Below are 16,917 nucleotides of genomic sequence, written 5' to 3'. Positions count from 1 at the left end.
AGCTTGTCCAAATATAATAAAACATCATCATAAACTCCTCACAGTACTTCGGCAGTACAGTCTACTGCTCAGCTGTTGATTCAGCTGCCTACTATGTCCCCAATAACTGCCAATTTACTAAATAGTTTACTAAATATCTACTGCTGATTCTCTGCAGCAGCTCTTGTGGAAGCAGTTTTTTTGGCTTTTTTTGTGGATGTGCAAAATATATATACAGATGAAGTGGATAATGGTGAAGGACAGGGAGAGAGTATTGGATGCTTTTTAGTTTTTCAGACTAAAGAATCTTCCAGGTTTTTTGAATGTAATCACATTTGCTGATGAAGTGTACATTGAGTTTCCGTTTCAGTTATTTAAATCAGTATTAAGAGAATATTTTCTCCTCCCAGCAGGAGACGCTGTGCCGGACAGACAATGGCTCTCTCCTGGAGTCTGCTGCTGGCGTTCCTGTTCGCCACCCTGGCTCTGTCACACAGCGCTGAGCCAGGAGGCCCTCATGGCAAGAGGAGACAGGCACACACCTCAGCAGGTGGCAGCAATGCCCTGCAGTACCCAATGCAAGCTCTACAGAGCCACGGTTACAGCAGGGACCGCGGAGGGCATGGGAGCCAGGGGGCCCGTGCCGGAAAAGGTGGAGCCGGGCTGCTCTCCCACAGGCCCCTGCACCCACTGAACCGGCCCGAGGACGATGGGGCGGGTCTGGAGGGTATGAGCCCAGTGAGAGTGGAGATGGGTCCTGGCAGAGACAGAGACAGAGTTCGTGTGAATATGAAGAGTCCGTCTCATGCTCGTGAAAACCACCTTCAGGGGTCGCGCAAGGGGAGAGGGCACGGACACCATTCAGAGCACAGGAGACATGGGAGCCGACGTGACAAAGGCCGGCACAGAAAAGGTGAGGTTACCACTGATCCTCATACAGCAGATCTTTCTAACTAATTATGGTACAGTGGTTTAGAAGCTATGGCTCTTTTTTCACAGAAGAGATTTTAGATTTTTGTTTTAGCAGAACATTTACAGGTGCAAGTAATGAAATAAACGGCTGCTTCAGTTTCAGGAGTCTGATATTGTGCGTGCTGGCTCATTATCACACTGGTGTGGCTTAACATGGTTGATGTTATGACATTGCTAGTAAAAGTGTCAAAACATTTGGGATGAGAAATCAATCCCAGAGATCAATTTTAATTAAAGGTCAATTCATCCAAATCACAACAGACATGCGTGTATACTCTCACTGGTACCTGTCCAGTGAGAGATATTAAGATCATATGTGCTGAGTTCAGACACTGTATGACAGGTTAATATAAACAACCAATTTCTCATTTACAATGCTGATCTTATTTGCCTTTTGGCTTTTATTTACCCATCATGTGCAACAAAAAACAACCAGAGTACAAACTGAAATATACCTATAAAAGAGGTCAACAAAATATAACTATACTCAGTTTTACATCTATAATATCACATGTAAAACAAAACAAACTGATCTAACAACTTTTCACACGAAGAGACTTAAACACTGCCTGATCAGACCAAATGAAACACAAAGGAAGGGGCAGACAAACAAACATGAAAACTGAGTAGAAAGTAAACCTAACTAAACTTTAATTCCCTCCATACCATGTCAGAACATAGTACACCCTGACTGAGCCGTCCTCACAGGAAATCCAGGTAACTCAAAACAAAGAAATACAGATAAATGCAACAAGTCAAAACTTGCCACTAACATTTTACTGTCAGTGTGTTCACCCATATAACACTATGTGGTTAAAAAGCTAATGAAAACCAACTGTTGTGTTAGATGACTTGAAGTTAAGGGTGACTGAAGATAAACCACCTGATGGTAAATGGTTTGTCCATCACACAGACCTTTGGTGAATTCAGTTTTGTTTGAGGTTGTCGCAGATGTCTGGAGATTGTTCAGAGTAACTCAGGCCTCGTGTCTGGAAAGTTATAAGTTGTGTTTTCTTAAAATAATGTGTCATATTTGGTGCTGTTAAGGCTGCAGCTGAATCTCCAGAGACGTACGTCTGAAGATCTGGATAAAATAAAACCGAACCCAGAGTTTGAGATGATAAATAGTAAATCTTAGTATTGGAAATTTGAAAAACAGAAATGCATAAATCAATGTGATTTAACAGCCTGGAGTCAGCCAGCAGTGTATAAGGAACACCCAAGTCATGGTGCATGCTATCAGTGTACATTTTGTGGTTTCGATGTGATTTTGCATTCAGTTTAATTTCAGTAAAGAAAGCCAAACCAACTTGTACATCATTTAAATGTATGAAATCACATGCAGCAAGCTTGAAATTTATTGAACAGCAGGTAAAATGTACCAGCAGTAGTTTGCTATTTATATACACAAAGCATTCTATCAGTCAGTCTATTCTTTAAGTCACATTTAATGATGACATTTGTGACTGATTTTAGATTTAATTAACAAAGGTTTACCGGCGTGTCAATTGTTTTACTTACTAAAACAAACAAATAAAAGCAAACTGAGTCGAGAACAGAGTGCTGCGGCCATAAAAGTACTTGGACAATATTTGCTCTGTCTCCGTCCAGGTTTTCCTCCAGAGCCTGAGCTGATCTCTGCGATGAAGGACAGAGGTCTGTTCGAGGATCCTCCCTCCTCCTCCTCCTCCTATTTTGCCACCTCCCCCTCCCTCAGCATGACCCCACCCAGTGAACCTCCCTCCCCCATCTTCAGCGTCTTTGGCTCCGGCTCCTCCATGGTTACCACGGTGATGAACGAGCATCCCCCAACGCTGCCCCCGGCCTCCACCAAACCCCAGGTAACCCTGACCAAACTCGAGTGCTTATTAAAGGCTGCCTCTGTTGTGCCTCAGTGTGAATCCAGTGTGCAGGGGGGAAATAGAGTGAAAATGGGCCCCATTACTGCCGTTATGCTGCCGCAAACCTCATAGCTCATCTTAGGAATGGCACTCTCTACAGTGTGAACCTGAAAGTGCTACTCGCGAACAATGTCCTCCAGCAGGCCAGACTCGCTGGCTCTTGGACACAGTGTGTATGATAGATATGACCGTATTCTGTATAATAAAAATTACACCTCTGGGACCAAAATCACACAGTTCAGAGTCCAGCAGCGCATTTTCTGTAACTACCTTCCTGTTCCTTTATTACAAACCATGTCAGGACTAAATCTATGTGAGCGTAGAGGGTCTTTATTTTCGTGTCCGACTGTGGGCACATGTTATGAGAAATCCGCAGGGGTGCATGAGGCACCCCCCTCCACCTGTCATATCCACACAGCATGGTGCCAGAACAGCATCTATAAGAAGAAAGGAATCATACATGTTTTCTTGAGAATCTTGGAACCGTTACAAATGAGGTGTCATTATATGCTGAATGAATCCCAACGTCAGGAATTATTTTACATTTGGACATACAGCTCGTATGGATAAGTGGGAAATATCCACCACAGGATGACCAGCACCGTTTGACTGACAGTTTCTGGTGGTGTTACAACACCTACAGTGTGTAGTGTACATGTATTGTCTCGTAGTGGTTTTAAACATAGAAAAAAAAAAAAAAATTGTGGAACTGTTAAATACAAATACATAGTTTCACTGGATAGTTTCACTGAAATTATCCAAAAAACAAAGGCGAAGCAAGGGCAGCTGTCGTCTCTTGGGGCTTCTTGAAGACATCCACGCAGAGTCTTATAAGGACACCAACGTACACATTTTTAGACAGATGGAAAGAGTATTAAAGAAGCCATCTGTTTAAAACACACTCTTAACATCTATCCCCTAAAGGTTTCACCTCCATCCACACAGGACCCGATTAATGGGCCATTAGATTACAAGTCATTGGAAAAGGAAACAGGATCAAAAGGGATTCCTCCAATTACATGTTTGTGGTTGTTACCCGACCCTAGTTAAGTGAGTTTCAGGTGGACACCAACCACAGATGTTTTTAAGAAAAAATCCCTAACTCCCGTCCAGTCATTTAGAACCGAAGAAGCTACTTGGATAGGAGGTGAAACATCTTCAATAGAGCCAACAAGTTCAGTTGCCCTTATTTTCAGTTTTCTTTTTGAATGTACTATGACCCTGGATGACTGAGAACCTTCCCACCTGTCCCGTTAATGTGGTGGGTGCACACATTAAGGATACATCAACCCAGACACTCATGGATAAAATATTAACCTTTATTGTACGTGCTCTTGGCTTCACTGTTTTATTACTTTTATAACTTCTCTTTCCCTTCTTTCGTACCGGTTTGCTAAACGGAACATTTGGTGACCTCTCTCATCAATGTGCCATTGAAAAACTATTCAACAAAGCAACAAACTGCAGCAACCAACCACCACCACTACTCACACCTGGCTATTAGGAAGCCATTTGACGTCATGTAGTCCACCAACAGGCAGATGCTCTACTCTCCATGAAGTTGGAACAAGCAGTACACATTCTGTGTGCTCTTGCAGGCACAATATTAAGAGTACATGCGCAACGGTTTTGGTTCTTATCACCAAAGTAAATGGAAAAAGTGAGAAGCCGAGGGTGGGTGAATGAGCTGACAAAACTGTAACACAGTAGACACAGAAAGTGAGTCAATCCCGACGGACCTCCATGTTAAAACTGCTGATTTTACAGCAGAAATCAACAAGTTAACAGCCTGGTCTACCATTACATGTAGTCCATAGTTCCACCCTAACTAACACATTCACATGTTTGTCAGCCAGTTTCTATAACAACCCTCACGAGTGTTTTCTGCTCTTGTCCCCATAAGATTTTTCCATTTACAGAATATATTACTGGTACTTTTAAACTGGCTGCTAGTGATTTGTAAGGGAATCTGCTGCGTTGCAACATCTGTAAATAAGGTCTGATCAATTTAAGGCACCAAAAACCCATTTGATTCAGGGAAAGTAACGACTTTACACATTTATAAAAATCCAAAACATTGACATTTTGTAGGTGACTGGAGGCAAATCATTATCTGTTTCATCAAAATCTTTGTTCAGTTTACACACACAACCCTCGTGCTGTTACAAAGTTTAATGATTAATGTCTACAGACTGTCAGTGTGCTTGGCATTCAGAGGTTCAGAGACCCCAAGAGATGGTGCACATATGTATACATTGTGCAAACAGTTAACTATTATTGGACTACAGAAGAAAAAAAAACTGAAAGCCTTTCCTGAACTGTGATTTAACGGCACGGCACGGGCAAGGCTTCTTAATTAATGTTCGATCTCCTGTTGATGGTTTAATGAGCAGCCAAGCAGAAGCAGGTAGCCCCCTGCAATTAATCTAATTGATATTACCATAGGCTCATTTCCTGTGGGTGAAGGGAATCAAGTATGGATCCGTTTCCATGACGAGCTGTTTTATTTATTTATTTTTTGACAGATGAAGTATTCCTCAAGAGACATCTCAAAGTCCTGCCAACTTAATTAAACGCCATAACATTTCTATTCTGTTTCCCCTGTGTTTGGAAAGTGGCAGTAGCCGTGTTTTCATGGTTTTTATTACATAAAGTTATGGCTGAGCAATCCACCAAGGAGTTTGGTTTTATAGCAGCGCCGTCAAACACTCATCAGAATGACAAGATTTTACTGAGGTTCACTAGAATATTTTGATTCATTACATCTTCATGTTAATATGAAGTTTCTTTAAATGCATCATTGCAACACTATCTTGACACAAAGCTGTTATTTTTATAGCATCTATCACTATACTTTTTAACCTCTGATGTTATTTTAAATGCACAGAGTCCAACTTTTTATATTTCTTTATAACGCCATAAAGTCTAAAGCCATATTAGATGCTTCAGAGTGCAGTTTCCAATATCCCATATATTATGAAAGTGTTGGCGAGGGAACAGCATCTTGTGTGATTTATCCATTCTTTACAGAGTTGACTTTGGCAAAACAACAAGCTTTCAGGTCAATTCATAGAGCATATGGAACAGGACATGGTGATAGTCTGGCATCTACACAGTGAGTAAAGGTGGTGAAATTGTCACAGGTGTTGCAAAGGAAGGGAAAACCCAAGTTTAAGACACAGTCAGGAGAGGCAGGATAAGCAACTCAAAGTCAATTTAACGATGACTTACAAAAATAAAGAACTTAAATGTGCTGCAGAGGTAAACAGGTCGAATCTAAAACACAAATCCAACAAAAGGTGAAATCCAATTCAAAGCAAAAACCAAAGTACACAGTACACATCATGGAAAACAGGCAGGAACAACTGGACAAGAAGCAGGTTACTGAACAGACAACTTGACAAAGGAGGACAGGGGAAAGACAGGGCTATGTATACACACTCAAGGGCTGATGGGTTAATGAGACACGGGTGAAACTAATGAGACAAAAGACACAAGGCGAGACAGGTGAGCGCAATCACAGGGGCGGGAAAAGGCAAAGACAGGAAGTGAATGTAACTCATTCATTCATCTTCTGTAACCGCTTGTCCTCTGGAGGGTCGCGGGGGGTGCTGGAGCCTATCCCAGCTGTCATTGGGTGAGAGGCGGGGTACACCCTGGACCTAACACAGAGAGACAACCACACTCACACCTACGGGCAATTCAGAATCACCAGTTAACCTAACGAGCATGTCTTTGGATGGTGGGAAGAAGCCGAAGTACCCGGAGAGAACGCTCGCAGACACAGGGAGAACATGCAAACTCCACACAGAAAGGCCCAGTTGGCCTGGATTCAAACCCGGAACCTTGTTGCTATGAGGCATCAGTGCATGCAACTCAAATGCAACAAAATAGGAAAAAGGAAACCAAAGTGGATAACAAACAAAGTACCAAAACACAATATCATGACATAAACACTACAAATATATATCCAACAAATCTCCTTCTTCTATTAAAATTTAGTGTCTTAACTTTTAATTATCTCAACTTTACCAAACTTTGACCTCAACTTTACTCTCTTTTTTTTTTTAAAGTTTAAAAAGTTATTTTTTTTCTCACTCAGACCTCAGTCAAACCAAAATCTATAACACAGATTTCTGGCTTGCTGTGCTAAAATGAATACGTAAGGGAAAATTACTTTTACAGACATTACAAAATACTTTGAAAGGTAGGCTGTAAATTAAGAAATTATTCTAAGCACCTTTCACTTTGAAGTTTCCACAAACATAGCGGCTGATTTGCCGTTAAATCTCTAATCGCACATACAGTGCCGGATCAATAAAACACGCACTCGGCGCTGTTGATCCCCTGAAGGCAGCAGTAGGGGCCTGCTGGCCTCACTCACTGGTTGCGGTTAATGAAGTGTTAGTTTCGATCTATACGTTGGTAAACTGTGTATACATTAACAACACAAATGCTGCTTGATATATTTGTATGCCGGTCAGTGTGAGCAGCCACGCTCTCCGTTACCAATCGATTGGTTTTCTTAAAGCTCTGCTGCTATCTCTGTTTTCTCTGTGAGGGCATTTTATGAATCGATGGAGCATCACGGTTGCTGGTCGCAACACAAGTCCAGTGTGTTTCATTAAGAACACCCTGAATGTGTTAACCTATGAAACACAGCGAGCAAATAAAGCTACGCTCATCTGCCGCTGCTGGGGTTTAACTAAACTAAACTAACTCATACCATTTGATAAATAAAGTTTTAGATTTAGAGTTCTTGTATGTGAGTTAAAAGGTATTGATATCTTTTCACTTCAGTATTATTATATGATATTGGTGTAGACATAGAAAGGTGAAGCTTCAAGTGATGGTGTTTCTTTTTCAGAAGTCTGGACGGGGAAAAGGTCAAGGAGAGGTGATGCCAACGTTGGACATGGCGCTCTTCGATTGGACCGACTACGAGGACATGAAACCCGCGGACACCTGGCCCTCTTCCAGGAAGAAAGGTTAGCAGTGTGACTACTATAAAAAGATTTTGACGAGAGGTGAGCAGGTTCGGTGAGAATGACAAACAGCTAACTCAAACTGGCTGTCACAGTTTTTACAAAGAGGAGGACCCAGAAGGCAGGACACACAGGAGACCAGACGGGGGTAAATGATGAAAGTTCAGCGATTGATGCTGAAGTTCACGGTTAACGAGAACAAATGGTACTGCAGTGTGAAGGCAGGTTCAGTCCACTATCTCCAACAAAAGGGTGGGGAAAAACTGGATTAAATACAGAGTCCAACAAAAAGATGGCCCTGCAGATAAAATCAGTGATTAGATCAATCTAAAAAACTACAGAAAGAAGATGAAAACACACGGGCTGGAACAGAGGATGAGCACTGGAAAGATACATGGGAAACCAGTAAGTGAACATGACTAGAAACATGGGAGTATACATCTGAGGGAGACTGGACTCTCCAGTATTTTTGAGTCAACAAGACCTGAGCTAGTGTTTAAAGTATATTGCTATTATACATTTTGATGTAATCCCCATTGTAGTGTCTTAGATGAAAGGTCAGGGGATCCCATCTCAATCACTAAAGTCACATGGATGCATCATCTGACCACCAAGTTGCTGTAGAGATAGTTCACTGATTAAATTAAATCTCTCCCCCGCTGCAGGCGCTGTAAAGTGACTTTCTGTCATCACTTGAATTTATCTCCAACTATCTGCGGCTGATTTCAAGGCAACACAGTGCAGAAGTCGTTTAAATATTTCAGTTTGCACCAATGTGGTCAACAGATTGACTGACCCACTCATTTTGGCGTCCGTAACGGCACAGAGAAACAGTTAAAGCCCATTTGTGCTGAGTCTTTGTGCAGGAGGCTGAGTGTCATCGGCTGCTTTACTACTGCTCAACCTTATTGAATTGTGAATGAGGAATGAGTTGTGAGAAGTGTTTGACCATGGCTTTGCACAACTATAAAGGACAACAGGAAAAAAAAGCCCATTTATTTGTGTTCAGTTCAGATGCTGTGTATTGATCAGAAGGCTTTAGTATCACGGTTTAATTTCTTGCTCTTGCCGCAGACAAGAGGCGGAGTAAGAACCTCAGCAGCGGGAATGTGACTGCAGATGCTGATGCAATCGAGCCATGTGACCACCACCTGGACTGTCTCCCAGGTCAGCACAAACACGAATTATGCATGTCACTCTGGACCATAGTGCAGCTCCACGATGGCGAACAAATGAAAGATTGATTCCACATATACTGTATATATGAGCTGCTCTTCTTACCGACAGCTTCTACAAATCCATTAATTCTCCAAAGATCCTTCGCCCGTTGCCGTGCTTGTTTTCACCCTTAGGTGTAAAGTTGTATTTCTCTGCAGATAATACCACATATTATATATATGTGTGTACCAATATTACTTGTGTGTGTGTGTTTTTTTTTGTTTTTTTTTTGAAAAATGTTTCTTTTATGCAAGGTTCTTGTTGCGACCTGAGGCAACACGAGTGTAAAGCTCACAACAGAGGCCTCAACAACAAATGCTACGACGACTGCATGTGTGAGGAAGGTGAGCGAAGAGGTTACGCTCTAATAAAACTAGTGAGAGCTCAGGTTTTCGTGCGCAGGTGTGCGCTTAGGCCATTTCTGCTTATACTGTTACTGTTTATAATTAAGATTTTAAAAGTCACTGATCCCTGAGTGGCTACAATCAAGCGATGCCTGACTGGATAATTGGTAAACAGAAAAGGTCCCAGTGTTATGGAATATTGATTTTCACAAATTAGTTTGGAGGTTAGAAATGTTTATTTTCATTTGGATCAGATATGACTCCAGGGTTCATTTACATAAATACCCACAGACTTTCACAGAGTAGATTTATACCTTTTTAAGTACTGTAGCACTGTTGATTTTGCTCTTCAAATGATGTAAAGGGGAATTACCGTGTTTTATAACCTGGACCTTATTTCTGGCATAAAATACGATCGTTTACTCACCTATATAACTTTGGTGTCATTTGGAGTCGTTCGGACGATATTTAGATGGGAGTGACTGGGGCACCGAAACGCAGCCCCTAAATAACGCATTATCTGCTGCGAAACTCGTTCATTTCACCAATATCTTGTTATGATACGCTAGTGCTATTTCCTGTTGAGTCCGGAGTTACCTGTTATCTATTCGTGGACGTGCAGCGGTTTGTTGTTCTTTGGCCAGCTGTTCCTCTCTCTGCCTCCACATCCTCCTTTCAACGAGCTCCTCATCCGTATACTCTGACTCAAAACGGTAAGGACGTCCATCATAAACAAAGTCGTTGTCCACAACCTCAGAACCGGAAAAATATTCAGCCATGTTGCAAAAAACTAGCAGTAGCAAATTACAGGTAAACAAGCTGACCGACACGGGTGCGCGTGGCGCTCAGAGATGACATCATTCAGGTCAGAGGTTAGAAGGTCAATCTACAGACCCTGGATGATGATAACAGGTAACTCCGGACTCAACGGGGAATAGCACTAGCGTATCATAACAAAATATTGGTGAAATGAACAAGTTTCGCGGCAGATAATGCGTTATTTAGAGGCTGCGTTTCGGTGCCCCAGTCACTCCCATCTAAATATCGTCCGAACGACTCCAAATGACACCAAAGTGATATGGGTGAGTAAACGATCGTATTTTATGCCAGAAATAAGGTCCAGGTTGTAAAAAACGGTAATTCCCCTTTAACTAATATTAAACTACCGCTCCCGGTCATTATAAGACTCGAAGTTGATGTGATTCCTTCGCTTTTCCAGATAACATGTCATACATGATCTTTCAGGGTTTCGTTGTTATGCTAAATTCCATCGGAAGCGGCGTGTGACCAGGAGGAGGGGACGCTGCGTGGTGCCAGAGTCGGTCAGCAGTGAGCAAGGAGGCTTCATCACTATATGAGGAGGAGGATTAGGAGGAGGAGGTGAAGGACACAATGAAGCATGAACCCATGACTGATCGGACACAGAGGACAGGACAGCAACTTGACACGTCTAACGAACCGAGAACTTAAAGGTGACGACTTGCTGTTTTTTTTTTGTTTTTTTTGTTTTTTTTTAGATTATCCCCACATGCAAAAACAAGTGATCAGTTACAGCAGAATAACAAGTTACTAAACTGGAAATACTGTTTGAATGTTTCATTGTGGGATAAGCCATCAACAGCAACCCAGCAAATCGCCATCTTTAAGGAATTAATTTAACAGATAAAATCAGTTTTAATTCAGATCTGTTTATAGCATCACTACAGGAAGAAGGGCTTTCCAAAAATTCGCTCCTGCTTTTAAGAGATGTGTTTTTAGTTACTTTTAATCGGTTGAAAAGATTCACTCAGACACATCACACAGTGCAGGCTGCATACATCACAGAGATTAAGTTTTATTTTATTTTTTTACCACCACTACAGTTGCTGTTGACATGGTTGTATTTTGACACAAATACCGTTTTTGTGAATTTTGAAAAACCCTTCTTCAAATGTCCCAGAGTCTGTTCTGCGCCTGACTGTCTCCGTCCTGCTGAACCGTCAAAAGCTACTAATAATTTTTAATACTGGTTTGATGTCTTTGGAGTCCCAGATCAGTGGTTTTTACTTCTTCAAGGCCATTCAGATCCAGTTAAGTAAGTTTGCTCTCACAGAAAATATAAAAAGAAAAAGAAACAAAAAGAATATTTGGTGTGTTTCATTTAGTTTCATGGCGTCCACCCTGAGTTGGTTCTCCAAACAAGTGCTAAAAATTATTTGTAGATGCAGGTCTGCTGCCCTGTACTGTAAATATGAATGTGTTTCAGTTGCCAACGACATTTTTTTTTATTGACCCGACTCTTCAAATGTTCTTAATGGTAGTGTGATAAACAAAGATGCTTGTTCGACCTTCATTTTACATGTCCTAATATATGTTTTATTTATTCAGTACTTAAACTTGTTTGTCTATACGGTGTGTTTTTCTGCCTTTTCTGTTTTCCTGATTAAATACTTACTAAGATAAACGCTGACTTTCATCTTTCATATGTGTGTTCATCATTATGTATCACCAGACGATTTTATACACGGACAAAAGATCCTGTTGTAATACATTTACAATACTTTGGTGATGAGGAAACCTGCAGAGTTTTTACATGTAGCGGGGGGAAAAAGCCAGCTCCATGAGGGAAGATCATTGTCTTTAGTCTCTTTTGTTAGAGCTGACTGAATGAGCTCCTGCCTGTCAGAGCCTTGGATAATATAATAATCTTTTCACTAACAAGACCACACCTCGGCAGGTACAAAGAAGTATATTTTGACCAGGTTAAGAGGTGGGAAAGGCAGAGAATGGGCCGATGGGATGAGAGGGGACGGAGGGATAGGATGAAGAAAGATGTAGAGATGTAGAGACTGATGGTGGTCTTCTGATGTTCAGATGGGGGAACCCAGGGGGTGAAATTCAGGGTGGGGGCATATCTCTGGAGGCTTCGGCTCCGTGTCCCCCCGGTTCCTGCAGTTAAATCGTAAAGAAGAAGAAAGAAGAGAGACGATTGGGGGGACATAACTTCATAAAATAATACAACCAGAGCAGTGGCTGAAAAGAAATCGACAATAAAGGAAGAAATTCAATTAAAGGTCTCATTCTTTCATTCAAAATCTCAGCTAAACTGACAATATAGAGGGAGGCATTGTCAGTTAAATGTAATTAAAGTATAATTTATTTAAGTCTATTTGTAAGGACTGGTAGCACCTAACCAAAATGAACAACCTTGCTCTCTAAGAATAAAAGACTTATTTAAAAATACACCAGATCAGTGAGACCAATTTAAACCAATGTAAACTTTCACTTCCACCAAACCTAAACTGTGTTTTATTCATTCATTGCTTGTTCCTGTGAAGGGTAGGCTGGAACCTATCCTAGCTGTCATCGGCCGGGTTTTGTAAAGCATCTTGAGACGATTTGTATTGTTATTGACGCTATATAAATAAAATTGAAAATTGAAAATTGAAATTGAAATCGGGAGAGAGGAGGTGTACACCCTGGACAGGTCGCCAGTCTATCGCAGGACTAACACAGAGAGGCAGACAACCATTCACACTCACATGCACACCTACGGCCAATTTAGAATCACCAATTAACCTAAGGAGCATGTCTTTGGATGAATACCCTGATAGAAACCACGCGGACACAGGGAGAACATGCAAACTCCACATAGAAAGGCCCAGTTGGCCCATGGATTCAAACCTGGGACCTTCTCGCTGTGAGGCATCAGTGCTAACCACCTCGCCACTTTCCCGTCCAACTGTGTTTTAAAATTAGTGTAATTAACAGCCTCGTAACAATGAGTAAGTCATACTCTTGTTATTGAACCTTTACTAAAAATCCTAAATACTAAATTTGATTAAACAGAAATCAGTCACAAGCGACGCAGCATTCTAGGAGGCCTCTTCATTGAACGTGCCATCCCCTGCAACATTAGAAACTGCAGATATGTCACACTTTGATGAGGTTTCCCGCTAAGGAACGGGCACGAGAACAAGCTCGTGCCAACAGTAAATACCTTTTAACCAACATCATGCAGTCAGTGTTGAATTTATAAATCATTAAAACGGTACAATTAGCCTTTCTGCAGCAGAGGCAGCTGTCATATTGATCAGTTTATGCTGTTTCATTAGATTTTTATTGATCAAGCATCAATGGAAGCAGCGTGTTAGTGATTCAACCAACCAAAGTGTAGTTAATTGTGAATATTTTACACGCGGTTATCGGGTCTGGGCCTCTCTTCAGAAGGTCATAGTGTAAACCTGGCTGCCATGCAATTATCAATGGATTTAATATGGAGAAAGTTCTGGAATACAAATGTACTGTATAATCATTTATAGATCCCCCCCCCCCCCCCTCGCTTTTGTTATTAATCAATAGATAATTTCCCCTATTTTGGCCACTGACAGTCAGAAAACAATATAGAGTGTAGATATAAAAATATATAGATGCAAACGAGGAAATTGTGCTTTTTAATGTAAACTCTTAATATGAAAAGTAACTTTGTAATATATTTAAGCAAAATACCTTGTGGATCCATAAAATCTGTCTAAGTCTATGTCTGAAGAAAAATTGCTTTATTTTACTCTAAAATGTGGTGCACTAGAAGTAAAAAGTGGTATTTTACTGCAGCTCAACATTGAGCTACAAATAAAACGTGAATGTGATCACTTCCTATTACTGGCCCAGAGCATTAAGCTGCCTGGGAACAGCAGTGGAGAGTTTGGATGAGTCTTTAATGCCTTGCCTCCTCTCTCCTTTATTATCTTATATTAGCTGTAGGATGTCTTTGAGAAAGTTAAATGCTACTACAGAAGAATGACGCTCAGAGCACTGGTGTTTCAGATTTTGTCACGTGAACACAGTCATTTCTTGAAAATGAGGATTTTTTTAGGGCAGTAATGAGACATCATCTATCTGCCCATAATAAAGCAATCCGGCAACTGCCCTGAACTGTCTGAACCTTTTAACGCAACGCTTACGACACATTAGAGCAAGTGTGAGCAATAACGTTCGGCGCGGCTGTGATCAGAACACACGAGGCCAGTGAAAATCTATCCGTATCAATATTTGATTAGACCGAGAAAGTAACACTCATTTTTCTTTCCTACGCAGTCGAACCGCGATTGTGCCGCCCTGATTTACGGCCACAGAATAAAAGCAGCAGTGATGTATTTTTAATACTTACCTCTGACAGAGTGCTCTGGTGGAGTGCCCTGTTGAAACCTGGCCAACAGCCAACGACGTGATAGATTACCCACAACCACATCCCGGCAGGGCTGCAGCTGCAACAAAGGCACTACTTTCTACCTTTCTTAAGGCTTTCTTGAAGTAATTAATTACAAAAGTTGCTATCTTACGCCAGCTTTTCCCAATCAAGGTGTTCTCAGACGGACACAGGTACAGCAGCGAGAAGAATTTACACATGAGTAAACAAAGCTGCAGGAAGTTGTGAAGTTTGTCTGGAGCTTCAGAAACAACAAAACAGCATAAATCATTTAATGGGAAGCACTGACAACAAATAAACCTAAATGAAGTGTAGAAATGTAAATATGCATTTGCAAAGTCTATCACTGCACATCGGAATGTAAAAAGAAATATATTTTTTTTATTGTGATTGTAATTGAAAGAGTTTTACAGCCAATTCAAACCACACGTCTCGCATTTGTGACACTGTAATCTTGTTTCACATTACACATTTAGGTCAGAAAGCACACACGCTTCAATCAGGGATTGTCACAGGGGTCAGAGGTCACGCTGGAGAGAGCAGGAGCCATCTGCCATGCTTGATGGAGACAACGGAGCTTCACCTTTGAGGCAAAGCAGGACAAAAATCACCAAGAGTGCATCTTACATTAGCATTTTAAAAGTTCGGCTGCTGCTCACGTCCAGAGTGATTTACAATGAGTTTAGAGGTTAAACAAGTTCAGGGATCATTTCGGAGAAGCTACAGAGAGGAAGGCAAATGTCAACCAGTGAACGCAGAGGTGGCAAATTATTTCAGGGTTGCTGTGGTCATTTCAACAACTGAGACACCAAAGATTTATTATGGATTTATGGATCCCTTTAACTGAGAGATAATGTGCAGCTTTTATCTGCATCCCATTGTCTGCATCAGTGAACAGTTTGCTCCTTTACAACAAAGAGTAGGCCAAAGTTCCTAAAGTAATATCTGTAGTCTCACTTCCTGTTTCCCTTTCTCTGCGGCTGAATTTTTTTTATTTCTTCCTTTTTCCCACGCTTTCAAAATCACTTTGTTCTCAATTTCTACATCACCTGTCTCATTCAGTGATCAGCTGATTCGGCGTTTTTGCAGAAAAGATTCTAACTTGGTCTGCTGCTCCAACACCACCACCACGTCAGTCTTCCTTCATCGTCTGGGATTAAGCGCCACGAAACCATTGTTGAACGACGCTTATATTTCCATAGTAAATTCTGCACCCCCACTTGTGCTTAGCGAAGAGAAGATGGCTTAAAAGCCGTCTGTCTGTGGACATTCATAGTCATCCAGCTCATGGTATATCCACAAACATAGCTCAGAGGAAGGCAGCTGGGCTTATTTGAGGTTCCTATGAAATGCAAAATGTTTAACCACTCAACCAAGTAGCCTGAACAAGCCACTCAGAATTGAGGAAGCCACTTGGGTGAGCGGTGAAACGTCAGAAATCAATTGGTTTAGCTTTGTTTTTGCAATCAAATGTCATTGTTTGATCTTTGTGGCTTCATTTGTTCACATAACAGGTTGAATCTCATGGTGTTTCTAGAGAGATAAGCCAGTTTTCAGTATTATATCTTATATTTCCTTTTTGCATCTTATTAAAACTTTTTTTTCCACGCATTTGCAACTGGAGTGTGCGGCTATGTTGTGAAATCTGCACATGGCTACCTGTTGCAGAAACTGTCCACACACACATGCCAGTCCCCTAAAATCTGTACAGTGTGACATACGTTCAAATTAAAATGCTATTTTAAAATTCTGCTGCTGAAAGTGGAAAGTTACTCTGGATCCGGAGAGCAGGATGGGTGACGTCCAGTTTAAACGTCAGTCCTGGTCAGGTACAGGTAACTGACACAAGTATGATGAAAAACCTGAACCCTGATTTGCACACACAGACTGAGAGTGGCCTGTCAGAGATGTGACGGGGGAAGACGTCTTGTGTCAAATATTTGCATATTCATAGATTTTTAGATGACATTTTAAGAATTTCTGCTCAGGTAGTTGACGTTTTTTAATCAGACTCAAGTCAAGCAAAACTTATTATTCAAAGCAGAGCATTTTATCTCCAGACCTGACTGCTTCAATCGTTTTGTGAGGCTCAGTATACAGTGATACCATGTGTAGCATATGTGTGTACTCATATTGTACTTTATATACGACTACAGCTGCTGGTGATTTTTTATTCTCTGTTTCAGTATTGATGGATTTATGAGGTCGGTCCATCCAGAGTGAGATATACACTGATCAGCCACAACTGACAGGAGACATCAATATCATTGACCATCTTGTGACAATACAATGTTCTGCTGGGAAACTTTTGGACCTGGCATTCATGTGGC

The 16,917-nt window shown here is 41.2% G+C and overlaps 1 protein-coding gene across 1 annotated transcript; it reads left to right on the top strand.

The window, feature by feature from the left end:
• Positions 1 to 414: 414 nt before the first annotated feature.
• On the top strand, positions 415 to 11,816 carry draxina (dorsal inhibitory axon guidance protein a; the record flags this gene model as incomplete). Its single annotated transcript, XM_084542120.1, has 6 exons — positions 415 to 892; positions 2,563 to 2,792; positions 7,720 to 7,840; positions 8,912 to 9,004; positions 9,310 to 9,399; positions 10,645 to 11,816. The coding sequence occupies 6 exons, from the start codon at positions 415 to 417 to the stop codon at positions 10,755 to 10,757; spliced, it is 1,125 nt and encodes a 374-aa protein (XP_084398246.1). The 3' UTR covers positions 10,758 to 11,816.
• Positions 11,817 to 16,917: the final 5,101 nt, after the last annotated feature.

This window comes from Chelon labrosus (assembly GCF_963514085.1).
Source record: "Chelon labrosus genome assembly, chromosome: 4".
Taxonomy (NCBI): domain Eukaryota; kingdom Metazoa; phylum Chordata; class Actinopteri; order Mugiliformes; family Mugilidae; genus Chelon; species Chelon labrosus.
The sequence above is the reverse complement of the archived record's forward strand: the minus strand, read 5'-3'. Positions and strand labels throughout refer to the sequence as shown.